The sequence below is a fragment of the Macaca fascicularis genome, chromosome 6 (assembly GCF_037993035.2).
Source record: "Macaca fascicularis isolate 582-1 chromosome 6, T2T-MFA8v1.1".
NCBI lineage: Eukaryota > Metazoa > Chordata > Mammalia > Primates > Cercopithecidae > Macaca > Macaca fascicularis.
The window spans coordinates 34,372,876-34,395,540 of record NC_088380.1 but is presented as its reverse complement, the minus strand read 5'-3'; the positions used below and the strand labels follow the sequence as shown (position 1 = coordinate 34,395,540).

At 41.6% G+C, this 22,665-nt stretch overlaps 1 protein-coding gene across 3 annotated transcripts in view; it reads left to right on the top strand.

The window, feature by feature from the left end:
* ADAMTS12 (ADAM metallopeptidase with thrombospondin type 1 motif 12) overlaps positions 1-22,665 on the top strand; it is a 366,598-nt gene that overhangs the window by 129,983 nt on the left and 213,950 nt on the right. For all 3 annotated transcript variants that reach the window (XR_012414525.1, XM_005556663.4, XM_073995108.1), the window contains exon 3: positions 12,947-13,091. Coding sequence is in view for 1 of the 3 variants with exons in the window: in XM_005556663.4 (XP_005556720.3) it covers positions 12,947-13,091 (145 nt within the window). In the remaining 2 variants the exon portion in view is untranslated. The remainder of the gene's footprint in view (positions 1-12,946; positions 13,092-22,665) is intronic.

The following is a 22,665-nucleotide window of genomic DNA, read 5'->3' as shown; positions in this document are numbered from 1 at the left end:
TTGCCTCGTCAATTTAGGGCCTTGTTTCAGAAAAAAAATCATCAAACTTTAGTAGGCACTTAGCCATTCTATCTTCAATGTTGTCACTATATATTTTTCCCATTTTAAAGCTCATTTCCTGGACCCCACCCCATCTACCATGGAGAAAGTAGATCTTTTGATTAAGTCCTACCAGAAGAAGTAAGTCCTTATTAGACTGAAGTTTTGCCTTACCAATCTCTTCCCTGAAGAGTTTAATTCTTGTGAAGGAAAAAAATTATTCTTTTTCCACTATTTTATTTTTCCAAAGCTGATGGCATTGGAGTGCTGGACTCTCAATATTCAGTCTGGTGTTATTTCAAGAGGAATATTAACAAGCTACAGTATGTTTCAGGGAGAATGACCAGACTGCTGAAGAATTAGCACAGTGGGAAATGTCAAATGGTCAAAAGGAATGGAAGCATTTAACGTGAAAAGAGAAATCTTCGTGGCACATGATAAATGTCATCCAATCTATTTAAAGATATATTGTGTATAAAAGATATTAGACATATTCAGGTATAGTTCCAGAAGGCAGAACTAAGATGATGAACAGAAATTATAAGGAAACAGATTTTTTATCATGCCATAAAGGGAAGAGATTTCTAATTAAAGTAGTTTAACAATCATAGATGACTTGAGAAATAGTCGCTCCTTGCTGGAAATGCATTTGTATGTGTAGACGAGCATATTTGAGGAGGCGGCTCCAGCATCAGCTGAAAACAGAGCCCTTGCAGTGTCTTACAGTGCTAAGATGATCTGGTTTTATAGAAGAAGCCAGTATTGTTTCTTAATGAATGCTATGTGCCAGGCACTATAGCCCTGTAGGTGCTTCCTCATAATATTTCCTTTGTTCTTAACAGCTGTATCAAGTATGCATTCCCTGTTTCTCCTATGAAAAGTCTGAGACTCAGCCATCAACCCATTTGACCAAGGTCACACAGAATCAGTATAAGAACTCAGATCCACATTAGCTCTAAAGCCCAAGCTCTCCATTCCATATCAATAGTTTTGAATCTGGAACCAGAATTTAAAAGAAATGAAATAGAGTGACACAGAATGGAATATATCAGAATCTCTCCCACATAGGAAAAGGTGGAAGCATTGTTTCCTGCAACATTTGTTTGCACGTGAACTGGTTGTGATATGAAATGGATTTTATACTGTGGGTCACAGCCAATGCCCTAATGTCATGGTCCTTTGGCCTCCTGGACTTCCCTGAATGGGTCTACTTTGTTGATCCATTTCCATGACCACTCCCTAGGGTGTGTTAGTTTCCTAGGGCTGCTTTCACAAATCACCACAAAGTGACATAAAACAACACACACTTATTCTCTTCTAATCCTGGGAGTCAGAAGTCAAAAATCAAGTGTTGCCAGGGCTGCCTTCCTTTTGGAGGGTCCAGGGGAAAATCTGTTTTCTTGCCTTTTTCATTTTCTAGAGTCACTTTGGCTCCTGGCTCCTTCATCACATCACTCCAACCTCTTGCCCCTGTCACTTCATCTCCTACTTGTGCGGATCCTCTTGCCTTCCTCTTATAAGGGCCCTTCTGATTACATAGATCAACCCTGATGGTGCAGGACAGTTGCCCTGTCTCACTTTTAACATCCGCAAACTCCCTTTTGCTGAGTAAAGTAAGATATTGGCAGGTTCCAGGGATTAGGACGTGTACAGCTTTGGGGGACTATATTCAGCCTACCACACCAGGCTTGCTTTACAAATTCTGAATGCTCAAACTTAAACAGTCCCCTTTCTGACCTCCCCTTCCTCTGCATTTGCCTTCTTTGTCATTTCCCTTGACTTGCTTTTCACAATCTCAGCTAAGCCTTTAACCTGGCTGCATAAAAGCTCAGTTCCTTCTCCCATCCGTCAGAGCAGCTTCCCAAATGCCCGTCTACTTGCCTTAAGCAGATGATCTTACCTCATACTTAAAGAGAAAAAGAGGTTCCTAGTGTGTATTGCTTCAGCTCCCGTCCTGTCTTTTCTCCCTGTGCCATCCTGGAAGGAGGACACAGCACTGCTAGTCACTCTGAAGTACTAGAGAACAACGAATAGTTAACTGAAGATGTCATTTGTACATTTTGTTGTACATTTGTAAAGGAGATTATGTTGTACATTTCCTATCATGCTCTATGATAGGAAAGATTCCTGTGAACCTTTCACTTTGGCTGCCAGCTGCTGCATCTCCCTCCATGGATCTTTTCCCTTCTAGCCTCGTCATCTCCAGCTCACCCCTTTCTTTGTATGTGGGTTATTTCCAGGCCTCCTAACTTTTTTCTTCTTTTATTTATTTATTTATTTATTTATTTATTTATTTATTATTTTGAGACGGAGTCTCACTCACTCTGTCACCCAGGCTGGAGTGCAGTGGCACGATCTTGGCACATTGCAACCTCCGTTTCTTGGGTTCAAGCGACTTTCCTGTCTCAGCCTCCTGAGTAGCTGGGACTACAGGCACATGCCACCACACCTGACTAATCTTGCATTTTTAGTAGAAATGGGGTTTCATCATATTGGTCCAGTTGGTCTCAAACTCCTGACCTCAGGTGATCCACCTGCCTCTCCCTCCCAAAGTGCTGGGATTATAGGTGTGAGCCACTGTGCCTGGCCCCGTTCTTTCTTAAACATGATTATTTCAGACTTTCTCAGCTCCTCTCCACCACCCCTTTAATGTTGTCTTCAAGGATGTGAAAGCCTATTAGACTAAGTGGGAAGATTTTTCTTGCCCCCAGCCAAAAAATACTACAGTTACTCAGACCTATTCTCCTTGCAGGGTAGTGGGGGATTACATATAACTAAAATGAATTTATTCTGCTATAATTATGATATTAGTGGGCCATAGAAAATGGAGACAGTGGGTGTGGGCACATTCTGTAAAGAAAGACCCTGTGGTAAGTCAAATCTTTCTTTGCCTTTTTGTTTTAGAGACATGATGCAGATATAAATATTTATTAATGTCCTCATTTATGTCTCTAACATCTCATTCAATCTCCTCTTCATTTTGCTACCCTTTCTCTGCTGTGACTCTTGGTGAGACCAACACTACCAAATTCCTCCTGGTTAGCCTATGTCCATCACTAAGCCATCAGAGATGATATTCCCCTCTACCCCAGATCATTGTGAAACATACCTGGAATGCTGTGTGTGAGGCCTTCACAGTAAGGAGGATGGTCACTACATGGCCACGGCAACAGCCTGGCCTGGCTGCTCCTCCTTCCAAGGTGGGAGCACTCCCTCATCAGGGATCCTTGCCCATCAGGGTGGGAGAAGAAGGCCCAGGGCCATGTTCTCCTCAGCCTCGGAAGGGCTTTGTGTCCTTCCATTGAAGAATGGTTTCTGGTTTGAAAATGGTGAGCTACTGGGGTATTATGAAAAAGTAGTGCTGTGTCAAGGCTAAATCTACCATAATGGCTTTTTGCCTCCCCCGGGGAAAGTGCTTTCACTCCTGGAAGCCGGTTCTCTCCCATTGTTCTCCCTAACATGTTTCCTGGGCTCCCCATGTGCTAGCAAGTTTTCCTCTTCCTTTTAGTCGGACACTATTTTCTGGTGAGACATGGCAAATTTGGGTTTGTGGATTGCTGCTTAGAAGCACACACGCACACACACACACGCACACACACACACACACACACACAAAGCAAAGACAGAAATGATGAGAAGCAGAAAACTTTTCTGATAGAAGATTATTGGGTGCAAGATAAGTAGTAAGAAATGACCAGAAGACTCTGGCATTGCTCAGGGCTTCGAAGAACCATGTTTTCAGTGATGTCATTTATGGGGCTCCTACCCATGTCCCTGAGAACAGTGTTAGAGAGAAGTTCTGATGAGCTTTTTGGATGCTACAGTGTCTCTTAGTTGCTGCTCCTTGATTTCATTGGCTTGTCCAGAAATTCATGGTTTGAGATGTCATGAAAATTCCTTTCCTAATTTTCAAGAAGCCCTGTCAAGTTCTTCAGCGTGTATATCAGTCCAGCTTCTTTCAGAATGCCCATTTTCTTCTTGACATGAAATAAATTCACATTTATTTTACATTTCAAATGCAAAACATTTATTCAGCCAGGGTACCTGCCTACTGGAATGTTTTTCAAATCTTTTTTTTTTTTTTTTGGCATCTTTTTATCGTCCTAGTCTGCCAAAATCTTATAGACATTGTGAACCTTGAATTCAGGGGAATTGTCTTCACAAACTGCAGTCAACAATTGTCACAGTTGGAACTTCTTTTGATGAGGAAGGTTAACTAAGTGTTAATTGGGGCCATTACTAGTACTTCTCTATATCCTTAATGCTATGCCAGTTGGAGGTGGGAGGTGGGAGGTGAAAACAATTAAGCACCACATGATGGAAGAATGCAGTGCCTTCAAAAGGGTGGTACATGGATTATCTATAGCAGAAACCTCAGGATGCTTGCTACAGTGCAGATTCCTGGGCCTCACACTGGATTTACTGAATCTCTGTGCAGGGCTCCTGGGCATATGCATTTTTAACAAGCTCTTCATATGATTCTTTTGCACATTAAAACTAGGGAACCCCTGGACTAGCGGGTCACCTAATTAATGCCTTATTCTCTTTGGTGGTTGCATTTTTTATTTCTAAAGATCCACTTTATTGGACTGAATGGCTGTCTATCAATGACTTACTCTTCTTTCTGTAGGAACAATCGTTTGTGAATTTGTGGGAGCAGCTGTTGGGAATCAAAATGAAATAAATGTACTCAGTTCCAAGTGCTATTAAGTGAGAAACAAAGATAATTAACTAAAAGGCAACTTTTCTAGTTTTATGTGAGCAGAGGGTTTTCTTCTAAAACCACAAACTGAGTATTTCCAGAAATAAACAACTGTTTTAACCATACTTCAGGATAAGGAAATGACTGATTTAGTCATGGAAGAGTCGAGATGCTGTCCATCAACATGAGGACATCCACAGAGACAGCAGATTGACTGAAGGCTGGCACTGTTTGGGGTCCTTTTCATGAATTACCTTATTTAGTTCTTGTCAGCAAAAACCATTTTGTCATGGTCATTTTACAGATGAGAAAACTGAGGCTCAGAGGAACAAAATTACTTGTGCAAAGCTACACTGCTTGTTAATGCTGGAATTGAGTGCTGAACTTAGCCTGTCTCCAAAGTCTGGCATCTTTTACTAGAGAAAAACAAACCATGCTATAGAATCTGCTTCCAGCAGGAAATACAGCAGGCCAGGACTTGGCATCCATGGTTGATTTAGAGACTTGGAAAGGAAGTCTTTTGAAGGTTTCAGCTCTAATTCTTTTGAAGAAATCTCCATTTGGGAATTTGCTTGATTCTGCCTGTAAGATGCCCTAAGAACCAATTTCTCAGGCTGAGAAGGTACCTGGGATGTGCTGGAGGCTTGATTAGAAGCCTCGGCCATGGTTTCCAGCTCTAAGACTCTATCAAAGACGAAAAAAGAGAAATTGATTAATTCTGTCCCTGCTCAGATTTTTCCAGATTCCGTCATCACTGGTTCTACCTAAGTTAGTGGGGTATCATCTGATCTGTTTTGTGTTAACTAAGGGCAGGCCTCTTCCTAGAGGAGAACAATTCTCCTCCCCTCCCTGCTTGTTGGTGAGACCCACAAGCTTTGTAGTTGTGAGAAAGTTGCCTCTGTGGCCATGAGGAGAGAGAGAGTTGGAGTTAACATGTATAGTGCCTTCTTATCCCACCAGTATCTGAATCTGGACTATGAGTTGGGCATGTTGGAGTATGTCCAACCTCCTGGCTCTGTCAACTCAGAGTCTGACAAATCCCCATGACAACTACTAACAATCTTTTCCATCTTGCTTCCTTCTCTCTACCCTTCTGCCATCAGATCCTGCCTACCCTGTCCATCGGTTCACACCTTCCTCCTTCTGCTCAGAATTTTGGTGACACTGACATCTGGAAATTTTAGTTTTACTTTTGTGGGAACCCTTTACCCCCTTGCACAAATCCACATCCTCTCTCTTCAGCCCTCAGGCAAGCCCACTGCCATTGTTTTTCTGAGAACAGTTGTTACTCCATTGCCTGCCTGCCATCAACTTCACTTCCTACTTCTGCTGAAGGAGTCTTGCTTTTGTTCATTATGCCCAGAGGCTGAATGTCAGAGTGTGGCCCCTTCTTGCAGCCTAGCGATGGCTCTGGATCAGCCTGGCAGTCCTCCCATCTGACTGTGTGGGCAGCACCTTTCTGCCTATTTGAGTTTCTCCAGTGTGGCAGGGGATAGCTTTTTAAAAAATGTCTTTGTCCATTTCTACAGAAACCCTTAACTTGTGGCCCAGGCATCCCTTAGACTATCACAGTAGTTAATATCATGGTAGCATATTAGCATAAGAGCTAATAGCGCAGTACACTTATCGGGTACTTACTATGTATGGATACTCGTCCAAGCACTTTACACTGACTCGTTTAATACACATGAAATCCTTTAATGAGTTAATAAGTTACTATCAGTATTCCTATTTATCAGATGAGGAAACTGAGGCCTAGGCTTCAGTTACTTGCAGCTAAGAGATGAGTCAAGCAAATGGACTCTAGAGTACCTGCTTTCAAAGCACCACTTTATACTGTGTTTGCCGTAGATGATGCTATGATGAAATGAGAAACTGTGCATTTATTGAGCACCTACCATATGCCAAGACCTCTGCTAGGCATTTTACATATAGTGTCTCTGATAGTCATAACGCTGCAAGTTAAAATAGATTTTGCCCCATCTTACAGATGAGACAGCTGGGGCTCAATGTGTTATGCCGTGGGTCCAAGATCACACACCTCATACTGTTTCTGTTAAACCCTATCATACGTTTTTGATCCTTTGTTCTTTTGGAATCCATTTTGTCCATTTTCCAACAAAGGGATATTTTTGCCCACCACTTGGATTCTGAGCTGCCAGCCAGTGGATGTGGTCTTGTGTATGTTAGGGTTGTATTAGGCTCCTTCAAAAAGCAACTGAGAGGGATGTTGATGTTTCAGGGCTCTCAGGGTACAACTCCCTCTAGAAGTGGAACCCAGCTTCCACTTCTGCATGATCACAGCCCCAGTGCCAGGTTCCTACTAGAACATCTGTTGCCATTCCATTCTGTCCTCGGGACAGTGGCAGCCCCCTCCCATAGCCCTTATCATGTTACATTTATTCCCAATGATTCATTTGAATTTTTGTGAATGTTGCATTTTTTTTATATCCAGGTGTTTCTATTGATTCTCTCAAGTCTGTGTGCAGTACACGGCTGTTCCCAGTCTGGCCCCTGATGTATTTGCTCATGAAACCAAACCATTATAGTGAAGTAGGTCACATTTTTGCGGTTCATTTTCTTTTAAGGCAAGTGCTTAAACTGGCCGGCCCTGATGACAGCTCTCATCACTATAGATGAATATGCTTATGATTATGAATCTCTCTCTTTCCTTACTTGGCCAATCTTTACAAATAAGCTGTCCAATATTGGAGCCACTAACTGCCTGTGGCTGCTTAAATTTAAGCTAATTAAATTTAAATAAAATTAAAAATTCAGCTTCTCTATTGCATTGGCTATATCTCAAGTGCTCAACAGTCACATGGGGTTCGTGGCTTCCAAATTGGACATTGCAGATAGAGAACGTCTTCATCACCACAGGAAGTTCTGTTGGACAGAGCTGTTTTAGGGCAGAGGGACCAGCTCTGTTGTGTTGCTGTATCCCTAATACCTGCTTGGCACGTGGTAACTATCAGGCGGATACACCAATGTCTTCCTGGCTTCAGTCCATATTTCCTGAAACCACATGAGTTACTAGGGCTGCCCAGACTCATATGCAAAATCTTCATGAATTGATGACATTGTTGGTCACTGTCTTCACTGGCTTCATGGAGGCCACTTAGGCATCACAGCAGAGGGTAGGGTGTGCTGGGGGAAGTCTTCCCAGTGATCCTACTCCCACCTCTCTTTATTCTGAGGCTTCTGTAATCTCTTGACTTATCCTTTCTGCTGGCTTATGATTTTGGCTGTGTATTACATGAGAAAAAAACTGTCTCTTGCAAACCAGCAACAAGAAATAGTAATTCAGAGAGCCTCTCATGGCTTTAGGACTGTGCCAAGTGTTCCGGAGTCTGTAGAAGTTCAATCTTGGCTTCACTGTCTAAAAGCAGCCACTCTCACTGGCCTCTGAAACACAGTGCTAGAATCCATAGCACCCATGGAAGAACCGCTCCCGTGAGGGCTGTGTTCTGTGGGGAAGGGCTCTGTGACACAGGACTTCAGGTCTGGGCTCTAGGCTCAGTGCCACCAGAGGCCATGGGTTTGCCTCTTGAATTGTGTGAACACTAAGTCCTTTTCAGCATAAAATTACCCCGGGCTTTGCTGTTCCCTTCCCTACTTGTTAATGAATATCAGCCTTGTCTTCCTGGCTGGATTGTATATAAACCTTGAGGGCAGGGTCAGTACCTTTCTTAGCCCTCTCAGCGCAGGGCTGATCCTATGATAGATATAGATTGATACTTTGTAAGAGAAATATTTGGGGTGCTATTTTATCCTTTTTCTTGTCTATATGATGGGGAACAGGTGATGTCTTTTCCAGTGCTTCATATACTATAATTGGGTACCTTGGGTACCTCTTTATCCCCAATTATTTTTTCTGTTCTTGATTTCAGAATGTGTTGTGTTGTCTTTATCGCTACAGGAATAAACAAATTCATCTGGTAACATCTGTGATTTTCAAATGAGTAAAAGGAATTTTCAAGGCAGGGTGATGGGTTTCGGAAGCACAGTTCCATCACACAAGTCCAGGGGGTGCCTTCATGTGTCTTTTACACTATCATTGGCTCTTACCCTTCGGGCTTTACCTGTGGTACTCCAGAAGGCACAATAGCATGGGGTAGGTGACTCTTCAAGGTCTCTAGTCTCTGTGACTCTAGAACATTCTATTCACAAATTCCATATAAGATGCTGCCAGTTTCCCACTAAACCCCAGATCACTGTCACTAATTGAAGTAAATATCACATACATCAAGATGACTAATATGTTGATGCAAGTTGAAGGGAAGGAGGAAAGATTACAGGCAACTCTTCTCACTCTGGGACTATTCTGAAGAGTGAGACAATCCTTCCCTATCCTTCCTCATTAAAGAGCAGTGGAGGTCAAATACCAGCTGGCTCACACCAATGCATCTCAGCCTTTGGTCTTATCCCCACCATCTGGGCTTGCTGTATTTCTCCTAACGCAATATGAAGAGTCTGATTTAATAGGCCAGGGGAAATTCACCCCCTGTAACAAAATATTTTTTATTGGTCAGCCCCTAACTCTTGAAATGAACCAGTAGCCTTTTTGTGTTTGTGTGTATATCACATAATTTTTCCTCCAAACAATTCAAAATAGGCTCAAAACTGACATTGGAAATCAGGATCATTGTTACCCATGGGGGATGTCATTGATCTGGAGAAGGAACAGGGAGTCTCTGAGCTGCTGGTAATGTTCTATCTCTGCATCTAGGTGATCCTTTTATAAAAGATTTCTGGGGATTTACAATTAGGATTTTGTACATCTCTCCATATGTTTATAATGCTTCAAAATAAAGTTTATTTTAAACAGTTTTTAGTGGACTTGGGAAGCATTCACAGATTATTTTATTTATTTATTTATTTATTTATTTTATTTTATTTTTTGAGACGGAGTTTCGTTCACTCTTGTCTCCCAGGCTGGAGTACAATGGCGCAATCTCGGCTCACTGCAACCTCCACCTCCCAGGCTCAAGCAATTCTCCTGCCTCAGCCTCCCAGATAGCTGGGATTACAGGTGTGTGCCACCACACCTGGCTAATTTTTGTAGTTTTAGTAGAGATAGGGTTTCACCATGCTGTTTCACCATGTTGGCCAGGCTGGACTCGAACTCCTGACCTTGGGTGATCCACCTACATTGGCCTCCCAAAGCGCTGGGATTACAGGCATGAGCCACCATGCCCAGCCAGATATTTTTAACTTAATTAAAACAGGTAGGTAAGTTTATTTCCAGAAGAGAGTTAGCAGTATGCAGAGACTCCTGGATACCAGGTGGGAGAAGAGCAGATGACATGGGGGGTGAAGGGGCATGTTTATCTTGGAGCTTTAGCCTATGATTCATCCTGCCCAGGTTCTTCTGAATGCCCAATGTAAGTCCACACTAAATTGGATACTTTTTCCTCAATTCCATTTCCATTCTCCTTTAAAGATGTAAGAGAAGTGAGCAGGTTGCAAAGAAGACCGAAATGGAAACTATTTTCTTTGGTTCAGGTACAGACCTGGTAACCAAAGAAGGTGGTTCTCTTGGGCAGTTTGCTTCAGGGAAAGTAGGAGCCAGCCCTTTCTTTGGAAAGCAAACCATGGGTGATTTTTTTCTAGCATGACGCTAGCTCCAGTTAGATGAGAGGAGACCAATAAACTGGGCTCACCTGGGTACTAGATGTACAAAGCTCTGCGTTTATATGTTGGGAGAGAGAAGAGGTACAGAGTTTAGCTGAGGAATTCCCCACCTCTCTCTCCCCACAGCTGCTTCATCCCCTCTCCTACCTGTTCCCTTCTCCATGACAAACACACAGGATCATGGGACCAGCAGCCTACTTGCATGTCAGCAGATCTCCGGCTTCTCTTCTAGCGGATGAATCAGCAGCTCTCACAGGTTTCCAGGTAGCTTCTGAGAAACATTGAGGTTGAATAGGTGATTTCCACGTGCACCCTGGCAAGACCACCTAGTGGAGGAATGCAAATGGAGTAAGCCTTTAGGAAGATGCTGGTTTGGTTCTCAGGCATTCTCATTCATGTTGCGTGTAAAATGGTTATTATGTCCTCAAGTGGAGTCCCATCTGTTTCTTCTGTGCCAGTCGGGTCCAAAATTTGAGACTGAAGAAACACCAATAACTCCTTCATCTTGGTGGTATCTTTTGTAGTTTTTCTCCTTCAAGGACATCAGTATTGGGCTGATAGCAGGTGCACTAAGGGCCACGAGGTCCAATCATCCTTGAGGACTCCTGGACTTCTGCTTTGTTTCCATGGAATAAATGAGCTTTCTGACAACAGGTTCACATTCTCCTCTTGTGCCTGGTCTCTGACTCAGAAGAGAAATGCAACCAAAGCTCAGTACTGCACAGAGTCTGTTTCCCGCTATTTTATGGCAGTTATTTCACAACTGTCTTTGGGTCTTGTCTATTCTTCCTTCCTGTTCCAGAGATTTTCCTCAGAGACAGATACTGAAAAAAATGTCTTGTTTTCTCAGCAATGTCAGCATAAAAGCAAATTGTGTCAGATGTAACTGCTATTGGAGCTGGTAGTTAAAGTATTACCCCTCTGCATTTATAAAGCAGTTTGCATGGCACTTTTACAAGCTTCACCTCGTTTGATTCCCCTAACAGCCCTATGAGGTAGTAGGTGTTGCCCCCTTTTACAGAAGAGGGCTTTGTGCCTCAAAAAGTTTGCATGACCCATTTGAGGTCACACAGCTGTTCTTATTACTCCCAGTAAAGTGCTCTATTTTTTTCTATGGTGCTTATTATTAAATAAATTCCAAGGTCAGCAATCAAAATAGGAAGCCGATTGTGAGGTTTGTGTTAAGATCTGGTTACATTACTGTCTACAGTGAAGCACACATTTTGGAAAGACTCCCAAGTCTAGAGCTGTCCGGTGGAGACCAGCGTTCCTCTTTGTTGGTGCCCCTCTTGCCTCCTGACTGTGGGGGCTCCTCAGCTTGTCTTCAGACTCATCTGCAGAGCAGGAAGCCTTGAGTTACTGAGGAATAGTGAAAGGAGCTTGAACCTTGAAAGCCTTGTGTAGTTTCCTTAAGCCCCCATGTTTCCAAGTTCAGTTTTGCAACCTTAACATTTACTGAACTGCTATATTGACTCTGGAGACCCTATTGCAATAAACTGACATAGAATCAGAGATCCAGAAAGAGCCTAATGGTAGGTGAGACTATGAGCCAGGCCCTCTTCTAAGACCTTTGCCTATATTAACTCATTTACTCTTCATAGCAACCCTTGATTTATCCTATTTTTCAGCTGAGAAATTAAAAACTCAGCCAGTCACTTGCTCCCTATTGCATGGAGGAGTTATTTAGTTTGAACCCAGTTTAATTCCCTAGTCTGAGCTCCTCATCACTTTAATGTGATGCCCCAAGCAGTCCGTCTAGGTCAGTTCCTTTGTTACATAGACTTAGCGTTGAGATCCTGAGAGTTAAACCCGAATTCTTAGGAGATCATTGACAAAGCAGTTTTCTAAGCACCTCAAATGAGCACTAAACATTTTCCTGAAAGGACAAGAGAGTTGTAGGTTAGAGCACATCTAGACCTGACCTCTAAAAGGAGTTACTCTTTGGCCAGTGTTCTGTAGCATGTCACTGATTTTCATATCTGTGAAATGAGAACGTCCCCCTTTCCCTAGAAACTGACAGAGGGCTTTCTGCCATAGGCCCCTGAAACTCAGTCTCAGATCAAGGACTTTGTATTATGTTTCTTCGTTTTCTTGAGTGAAGAGTGCCATTAAACACTCAGTTGTGTGAATATGTGGCTGGGCTACACCCATGCAGGCAAGTGTTCTAAAAGTTGTCAATGGAGTGTGGGACATAGGTCCCAACTCCATAATAGAACAACTGGGAAACACTGGATCTTCATTTGGGATCCATAGATACCCAGCAATGGGTTTTAGAGGAATCTGTGAACCTAAAGAATTGTAGGCTGCATTTCGGATTCATGTGTACATGTGTACTTTTTTCAATAAGGTCACAAAGGGATCTGTGACTCCCAAATATTTAGTAATGATGACTATAAAGGTATTTCACTAAATTATTTGCATGTAACTCTTCTATGAGATCAAACAGCAGACTCTGAAAGCACTGGTCTTAGGAGTTTCAGAGATACTCATAAGCTGTAGAATTTTTCACTTTGCTTTTTGTATGTATATAGAATTGGTTAAAATAAACTTTCTTGTTGAATGTATTTACAGACTGGATTTTTCCAACTACCACATGGAGACTTTTTCATTGAACCCGTGAAGAAGCACCCATTGGTTGAGGGAGGGTACCACCCGCACATCGTTTACAGGAGGCAGAAAGTTCCAGAAACCAAGGAGCCAACCTGTGGATTAAACGGTATTGTGACTCACATGTCCTCCTGGATTGAGGAATCTGTTTTGTTCTTTTGGTTGTTTTATTAAAACATGACCTATTCTTATTCAAGTCTCTTATCTCCTCTGTATTCTTTTTTTTAAATATCTTCATGACATTCAAATCTCTTCTGTATTCTGTTGCCAGAAAGTGTACATTCTTGTTGGTTGTATAAACCCTTTCAATTGTCAATACTTGAGTCTCTGCATATTCTTAATGAGAAGGAAATGAAAGCATCTTTGCCACATTAATTGATGATACTTATAAGACATTTATAATGAATTAAAAAAAAAACTCTTCTGAATAGTGTAGAGGAAAATAGTTAAAATAAAGATGTAATGATTTTCAGTATTAGCAGTGTTATAATACATTAGTACAGAATATTACCAGACAGCTTGTCACATCTGCATATGGAAGGCAGATTTAAATGTTTGATGATGCTGATAATAATGTGTGAAGAAAAACTGAAAAAATTATCAACACATTGTCAGATGATGAATTCAGTAAAGCCTCTTTCGGCTACACAGTGTCATGTCTGCAGTTTGCTGAGCTGCGTTCCCTGTCCTTAAGCCCCAAGAATGATCTGAATTGGTCCTCTTGGCCTTGTCCCAAATAATTTCAGGTAGTTTTCAGAAGTAAACTGATGCAAGTCACTTCCTTGCAACTCCCACATTCTTCTTAGTGTGTAGGAGATAATAAACTATGCATTCGTTTATCACGATTGGGAATCGGGACAGTTTCTTAAATATTATATAATATCTCCTTTCTTCAGAGAAGAAAACAATGCCAGAGGGGCCGTTAACAAAAGGAATCCCTAACATTATTTATGTGTCTTGAGGATTTGGAAACTGTAGACCTCAAAGGGAAAACAGATGATGAGGGAGTGAGGAAAGGTAGATTCTGAAAAGGGCAGGAGGGACTCAGAACTGGAGCTTTGCAAATAGGAGAATGAAAGGACAAGGGGACAAGCGACTTCCCTACAGACTTCACCCAGACCCTATGCCAGATAGCAACTTCCTTGGGAGTTTCTTCTATTATCTTAGCCGAGCATGTAAGCAATAAGAAACTTTTGAGTCTAAAATGTTTTCTGTACACAAAAACAGACAACTGCTTTAAATTGTTAACTTGAGTAAGCTACTGCAGCTTTGTTTTAAATTAGATAACTTACTGGCTAAATCCTCTAACAAGTATCAAGAAAAGGGATGAAATAGATCATGTGGCTGATTTGAGTGATGAAGGTATCAATACAGATAAGTTAGTCTCAATGTGAATATCTAGCGTCCTCTTGTTTGTCGTTGATCCATCACCTGGATAATTGCCCAGTTCTATTACACTCTGGGTGATGGGGAACACTTTGTGATCTGGTACCTTTTAAATCCCTAGAATGTCAATACGGTGGAGAAAGTTACTAGCATAGTGAGTGAACTTGGCTGGACACTCGCTCCTGTAGGCATCCTTGCTCTGTGAAATGAGTGAGGCTATTCCTCATCTACCCACCTTGAACACCGCTCTCTCACAACTCCCCTATTGAGGCAGAGTTAATTACAAATGAATTGAGAATAGCAAATATTTAGTCATGAAAACAGAAGGGATGGATTGGAAAAGAGTGGGGTTTACAAATATCAAGGCCCCCTATTAAGGCATGGGCAACTCCACAATTACAACGTTTGTCATCCCATTTCATGTTGTGCTTCTAGGCCAGTCTCAAGACTTTCCACTTCTAAAGAACCTTCTCTGATTAATGCCATACAATCTTTGCCTTGCTAATTTCTCCACCAGATGGGATTTCTCCACCAGATAGAATTTCCACCAGTTGTAATTTCTCCACCTTTGTATCTTGAGGTACTAAGCAAGTATGAGAGAGTATCTGGTATAGAAATTCACAAAAAAGACACTCTCTTACATCTGCTTAGTACCCCAGAGTGTCAGAATTGAAGAGCTCTACTAGAAGAACCTTTGAGGGTGCCTTATGTAGCTTCCTTCCTTCTTTCACCAAAGAGATAGTTGTGTCTCAGAGAAGGGAGAGAATTGTCAAAAGCATCAGAGTAATTGGTGCCAGAATATAGCCAAGCTCACGAGTCACAGTTCTATTCTACCTGAAGCTTTATACGGTCTCCGGTTTACTTTTTAAGTCTTCCTTGAATATAAACCTTGTTTCATCAATAATTCTCACAAGCCCTATTAGAATAGGTATTCCCTCCCCAGTCAGTGTGTAACAGAGGGTTCAGTGCAAAGTAGGAATTCAGTAAGTCATCAAAAAGGAACTGACAAAGGGTATTTCATAGCCAAGAAGGTGAAGCTAGAGTGTATTAGTGTCTAATATATATGTCACTCATGGAAAGAAAAAAGAAACATGCCTTTTCCAAATATTGAGGAAGTATCAACTGTGTGTGATCATTTCTCTTCCTCAGACAATACGTGTAATGTATAGCTACTGTTTAAACAGTAGGTAGAGATTCAAGAATTGCTAATGTGCTTGTGACTATTCTTAAACCACACATGACGTTTAAAATGTTTAAATCTTGGTATAATGAAATGTTCTTGGCCTTGCTAAACCAGGTCATTGCAGCGTTCTTATACTATATTGCCCTGCAGAGAGGACAGAATTAACTGACAGTAGTGGTATCATTAACCAACATTAAAGTACGTTTCATGCAGGTCAGTTGATGTTGCCAGACTGAATCACTGTGATTATACGAAGAAAAGATCACCTTTACCATATATAAAGCATTTTTCTTTTGTAATGTTCAAAGAGGAACACTCTAGATATTGAAGAAAGATGTAATTTAAAAGTACCCCAGTGCTTCAAGAGAGAAAAAACATCAATTCATTTCTCCTAAAATCTATCCTTTCACTCATTTTTATTTCCCACATACAAAGGTGCCCAAGTGTCACAATATGTCCCTTATCAATGTGACTTAATTTCTATTTTTCAGGCCTTTAATGTGATGCTATTTTGTTTTTGATTTGCTCAATTTTAGCTACATTTTCTTAAGTTGTTATGCTAGCTTTGTTTGCTTTTCTAAGCCTTATGTTTGGTAAGCCCTGCTGAAATTCTTGTTTCCTCTAAGATCGACTTTCTAGAATCTATGGTAAACAGCGGGAAAATATAGCTTGCCTGAATTAAATCCAGGGGAAATTTCAAAACCTCGTTTTATCAGCGGAGACAAGCTCCTTTCTCTAAGGCTTTTTGGTGAGAACATGATCACACTGGGATTTGAGTGGTGTTAGATGGAAGTCTCTGTGGGAACTTTTGTTCCAGAAATCTGGGGAAGAAGAATGAACACTGGTCAGATCAATCAGATGAGAACAGATACTGGGTCATCTATGGCAGAAAAGGGTCCTGGCAGGTAAGGTCGGAGTCTGGGATTTCATGCATTAGGACTCTAGGCTAGAAAAACAGGGTCTGGCTCCTGGCATACATGCTTGTGTTCAAAATATATTCATTCATTCAACAAATATCCATGAGGTATCTTCTTTGCACCAGGTTTTTCCTAGGGTGTTTGGGTAGAATTGTAAATAGAATATAGCTCTTTGTCTGAAGCACTGACAGCTTGGGTATAGGACATGAGTAAGTAGAGATCTAGTCCTGGCTTTATCTTTATAATATATAGTAAGACCAACAAGAGATTTGGAATCTTAAGGACAGTTTTGTACTTTTTGCTACACAATATTGGGTTGCTAGGACATGTAGCTATAATTCATTCATCTTCTCTTCTGTAGAATTTCCATCTCATGGTTCTTTCACACTCGATCCAGTCTCCTTTGAGTAGATCTGAACTGCTTGCAGGCTTGGGCTATTATACATTGTGTTGAAAAGAACCTTCTTGTCCATATTTCCTAGTACACAGGTTCATAGATATTCCAGTACTGGGTTCATTCCACCCAGTAGTGGAATGAAATTAGTAACCAATAAGATAAATATGTCTATGACTTTAACAGATAATGCAAAATTGTTCAAGAGCAGTGAACAAGAGTTTCCATTTTCCCATATTCTATCTAGTACTTGGCATTCTCACTTTTACATGTAGTTAGTCTGGTGAATATGAAGTGGTATCTCAATATGTTTAATGTTAAAATCACACATATCCTCTTGTGAATTTGGGCCCTAATCTATGGGCCCTAAATCTAAGGCTTGTGGCTATGGATTCTTAATTAATAGTTGTCTCCCCTGGACCTAGAGTCAAGGCCCACTTTGTTTGCTTAGTTTACTTACTTTGTTTGCTTGTTTTCTGGTTTCCTTTTTCACTTAGTCCCTAGACTGACTTTTCACCCTATGAGTTCTAATGTCTTTTTTCCCCAGAGCAAAAATAGGGAGCAACAGATATCCCAGATGAGCTACCAATGCCATGTACCAGTCAGGGTTCAATCAGATAAGAACAACCAGTAGGAAAATATATTAAGAAATTCATTGTAAGAAATTGGCTCATGCAATAGTGGGGGCTGACTCGGCAAGTCCCAAATTCATGGGCAGGCCAGCCAAAAGGTCGGGCTAGAACTCTCGGGCACAGGCTGAAACCGCTGTGCCCAAAAAAGACAACATTTCTTCTTCTGGAAAATCCCGGCTCTGCTCTAGACCCAGTTCTGCTTTTTGACTGATTAAATCAGGCCTGCTACATTATGAGGAGTCATTTTCCTTGCTAACAGCCAACTGATTATAGGCTTTAATCACATCTACAAAATGCCTTCCTAGCAACACCCAGATTAGTGTTTGATTGAATAACGGGGACTGCAGCCTAACCACGTTGACACGTGAAGATCATCATGCTGCATCTTTTACTTTTTCGTCTGAATTGTTTTGCTTAATTTTTTTTTCTACTTTTGGCCTCTGAGGATTTCTTCTTTCTTTCATGTTTTACTATTGTTAGGGGCTTAGTACTGGAGCATGTTTAAGAATATCTGGTCTATTGCAAGAAATCAAAGCCTCAAGTGAACTTCTTATCTAAGACATTCGGAAATTGTGAGTTGCTTTTGAAAATTACATGCTCAAATATAAATAAATGTCAATGGTACAATACCATTAACACTAGCTCCTTGGAATTTATTAGCTTGTGAGAGCACCAATCTGATAAATCAGAACAAAGTTATAAACTTGGGGGATGTTTATAATTTTGTTCCGATTTCATGGAAATCTAGTGAGTTGAAGATTCTAAGTGACCACCATACTCCACACTGAGTTTGACATTTACTCAATGGATGGTACTATTTGTTTTCCTTGGCTAACGCAAACATTTCTTGACACAACCTGCCTGAGTTTTGTCTTGAATTTCTTGATTGCTTGATTGCCTTGTGAATAGAGGTGGTTCCACAGTAGTTTGTGCTTTGCTTTGCTATGAGGTAGTGAACATTTTAATTGTTGCTCTACGTTTGTTTTTTATTGTTTCTTCTATTTTTGGAGGGGTGGCATGTGTATATATATTATTATTATCTGCTATAAGGACTGGTGGAAGGATTGATAAAGCACTTCAAGTTTTTACTAATGAGAGGGATGAAAAGACTGTTGGTGAAAATTTGGGGAAATGCTTAATGCATGAATGTATAGGGAGATAAAATAATAACCTTATTAGTTTTGTTTGCTTGATAAAATTCGAGTTTAGACTTTAGTTACTTTAGTTACTCAGAGTGCCAGAGGCCTCAGCAGAGTTTCTCTGTAGCTCTGAGATAATCAGTTTGTTTTTTTTTTTAAGCCTTTTTTCATTAACCAGCCTTCATGCAGATAATCTTCTTTGCATTTCCTCAGCACTGGATATTCTTTTCGTATGTTCCTTCATCCCTTCAGGTGCCTGGGTTTCCATGCCCCGAAAAGGAAATGGCTCCCTGGAAACACAACATCTGCTTGTCTTATCTCCTCCAGGATGCTCCGTGCTGAGCCGGTGCTGTCACAGTGGCGGAGGCTGCACTGAAGTGCGGAACTGAACTCAACTGCCAAGAGCGCCGTGGGAGGCATTCTGGGGTGGGAGGGGCCTTTGGATCAATATGAGCAAAGGATCAGTTTCACCTGACAGATGGTTCTTTTGTAGGACAGAATGTCCTAATGCTAAAGAAATGTTACTTGATGTGTTCATTATCTAAGCTCTCTGGCATTTCCCACAACTCTGTAGGGCAATGAATAAGTAGCTTCGAGCTTTGCCCTTCATCATTCCTGTGCTGCCATCTGCCTTGGGTGGAGGCAGGAGGAGGCTTGTTCTGTTCTGACCCACCTTCTGGCTTCATCCTGCAAAGGCCTGAGAGGGCCTCTGAGCTTTCTACCCCTCAGCCGTAGAGTCATCAGAAGTTCTGATGAAAAAGTGAGATTCACTCTAACGAAAACCAACAAGGAGCCGGGTACAGCAGCTCATGCCTGCAACGCCACTGCTACGGGAGGCCTATGTGGGAGGATTGACTGACCACAGGAGTTCAAGACTAGCCTGGGCTACATAGCAAGACATCATCTTTACCAAAGAAAAAAAATTTTTTTAATTGGCCAGAAGTGGTGGTGCACACCTGTAGTCCCAGCTGCCCAGAAGGCTGAGGCAGAAGGATTGCTTGAGCCAGGAGATTAAGGCTGCAGTGAGCTATAATCATGCTGCTGCACTCCAGCCTGGGTGGCAGTGAAACCCTGTCTTTCATTTTTTAAAAAAATGAAACAAAACCCAAAACAAATTACCAAATTTCTAGCTTCAAAGCTCTGTGTGGCAAGTAAACCCCTGCTGAGGCTGGCCTTCTTTATCCATGTCCTCAACCAACTCACATTATTACCAAGTCCTGTCATTTCTGCCTCCCTAAATAGTTTTCTAAATTGTCTGCCTTTCCCCAGTGTCATTACTGTGCCCCAGCATTTGTCGCCTCTCACTTGGATGATTGCAGCAGCCTCCTGACTAGTATACCTGCCCTTGATGTCTCCCATTAGAAGTCAGAGAAATATTTCTAAAACACAAATCAGATCATATTTTTCCCATGACTAAAGCCTGTCAGTGAACCCATTACCCTCAGGATAAAGACCCAGCTCTTTTAGTACCTTTTGGGAGCGCATTCTCTTGTCACTCCAAAGATAGCCTGGTGCCATCCTGACCTCATTTGTATTATTTAAAGAAGCTTTGCTTTTCATCACCGCTACCCCTTGCCCCTAGATTTCTTCTCCCTGAAACGTATTCTCTGCAAATGCCTGTCTGAGTGACTTCTACTTATTCTGTAGGACCCGCGCATGGCTTCCGTTAGAACACTACCTATTTCATACCCTACCACAGGCTCTATCATATGAGTATCTGCCTGTGTCTTTCCCTAGACAAGAAGCTCAGTGGGGACAGGAGTCATGTCTGCTTATGCCCAGGGGTGTTCCCAAGATCTGTCAGAGTTCCTGGATACAGCAGGAACTTAAATATGTGCAACTAAAGTATTGAACTTACTGTCTGTGATGCATTTTATAGCTTATTAGATACTTCTATTTTACCTATATGGAGCCAGTTTAAACCCTGAGGATAGCCACCCTTTCCTGGAGGAATTTAGTGTGTGCTCTGAATGGCCTGCAAACCAGCAGTAGCTGCAACTTACCTCACTCCTAAAGAGGAATGTGCACCAGAGACAAAGATGTGGCAAAGGTTGTGACTTGTGGCCTGAGGGTGTAGTTAAAAATAAAAGGACCCCTTAAAATCTTTATTTTGGAGAAAAGCAGATTGTGTATATATTTATGTATGGATAGAAGGAAAGAAGGGTGGGTGGATGGATGGATGGATGGTTGGATGGATGAATAGATGGATGGGTAGACGCAGATAGGAAAAGAAAGAAAGTTATTTCATTTACTTAATGAGCTCCCACACTCACACTGTGCCAGACACCAGGTACTTAGGATACAAGGGTGAACAAAATATTGAAGCAGGCAGGAATGTAGAGATGGAGACCTACGAGAGCTCTTGGGTAGAGAGGAGCAGGTGTGTTCTCTAGGCAGATACAAAAGAGGCAGGAGCCTTGGAGGATGATACCGAAGATGAGGCCCTGAGACCCGGCCAGTTGGCCAGAGCAATCTTAGCAAACTGGGTGCTTCTCCCTGAGCCTAGAGCATGCATAGTTTTTAGTTTCCTGTAAGCAGTGGGAGGACAAGTAGATTTCTGTCCAGTCCACTAAGTAGATTTCTGGCATTCTTCCAGTCTCATTTCAAATAGTGCCGCCTTCCCCAACCCTAGACTGCCTCCGAGGCCTGCTAGCCCCCACCGTTTCTTGAGCTCAGTCTGCATTCTGATGTGGCCCCTTGTTATCATCTACCTCGTCTCTCACCGCTCTCCTTTTCCTTTTCTGCCTCCTCAGTGTTCCCTGAAGTGGGCTCACTGCAAGATCTGGCTGTTCTCTCTGCCTGGAACACTCCTCTCCCAAATTTCTTTATGACTCACCCTTTCATGCTAATCAGCTCAAAATACCCAGAGAAGCCTTCCCTGACCACTGTTTGAGATGGCTTCCCTCCATCACTTTGCAAGCCCTTTATCCTACTTTATTCTTTCACAGCACTTGTCATCACCCGACGTTATTTTAGCTGCTTATTTGTTTATTGGTTTATTATCTGTCTTCCATGAACCAGAAATATGCTCCATCCAGGCAAATACTTTCTCGCTTTTGTTCTCTGCAGTATCCTTCAGTTGCCTAAGATAGAGCTGGCCATAGTCGTGAGCATCTGGTAAATGCTGAATGAATGAATGAATGAATGAATGAGTAAATACATGAGTGAATTACAGCTTCATTAGTGATTATCCTATTGAACTTGGATCTTATTTCCACCAGTAGACATATCTTTGTATTGTAAGTATCAAGCCTAGTATCTGATGCATACTAATTATTTAACAAATGTCTGTTAATTAATTGCATGAGCAAATGATGTGTGTTTGCAGTGTGGCACTGCGGGTGTGCGTAGATATCAGTCTTACCTGGGGCAAGGGTCTCAGCATTCCAAAAGCACTGGGAACCACTGAGGCAAGGCAAATGTGTTCTTTGGCAGCAATTAATGTTAACTATGAATGTGTCCCACAGCTTGATTAATGCCAATGTTTGGGAAAACAAGCATTCCCACCCCCACAGTGTCCCATTTCTGTGCAGCAGCTGGAAGTCTCATACATCACCACATTTTTTTTTTTAAATGTGGTGATATCCTTTAATGGGGAAGGAAGTTTACTTGTTAGATTTGACATCGGATGTTTGAGGAAATTATCAATGTACTTTATGCTCTAATCCTTCCCTTCAAAGGCAGATTAATGAATCCCCTAGGGCACTTTTTGGGCCAGTAAGCCAAAAACGAGAAAGTTCAATACCTTTAATTACATTGCTTTGTGTGTCATTGATTGACCTCCTTTTTTTCAAGAAATTTTAATTTGTCAGGTACTAAGGGACACAGCTCTGAACCTGTCAGATTAGGCCCTGCCCTCAGAGACTTACAGTCTAGTGGAAAAATAACTTAAACAAAAAATCACAAAATCATATGCATGAACATGGTGACAAATGCTATAAGAGTATCTAGCAGAGGAATTAATGTAATTAGGAAGGTTAGAAATGTTTCCTCAAAATAAGCCACAAAAGTGGTTTTGGTGTAATCCCAGCA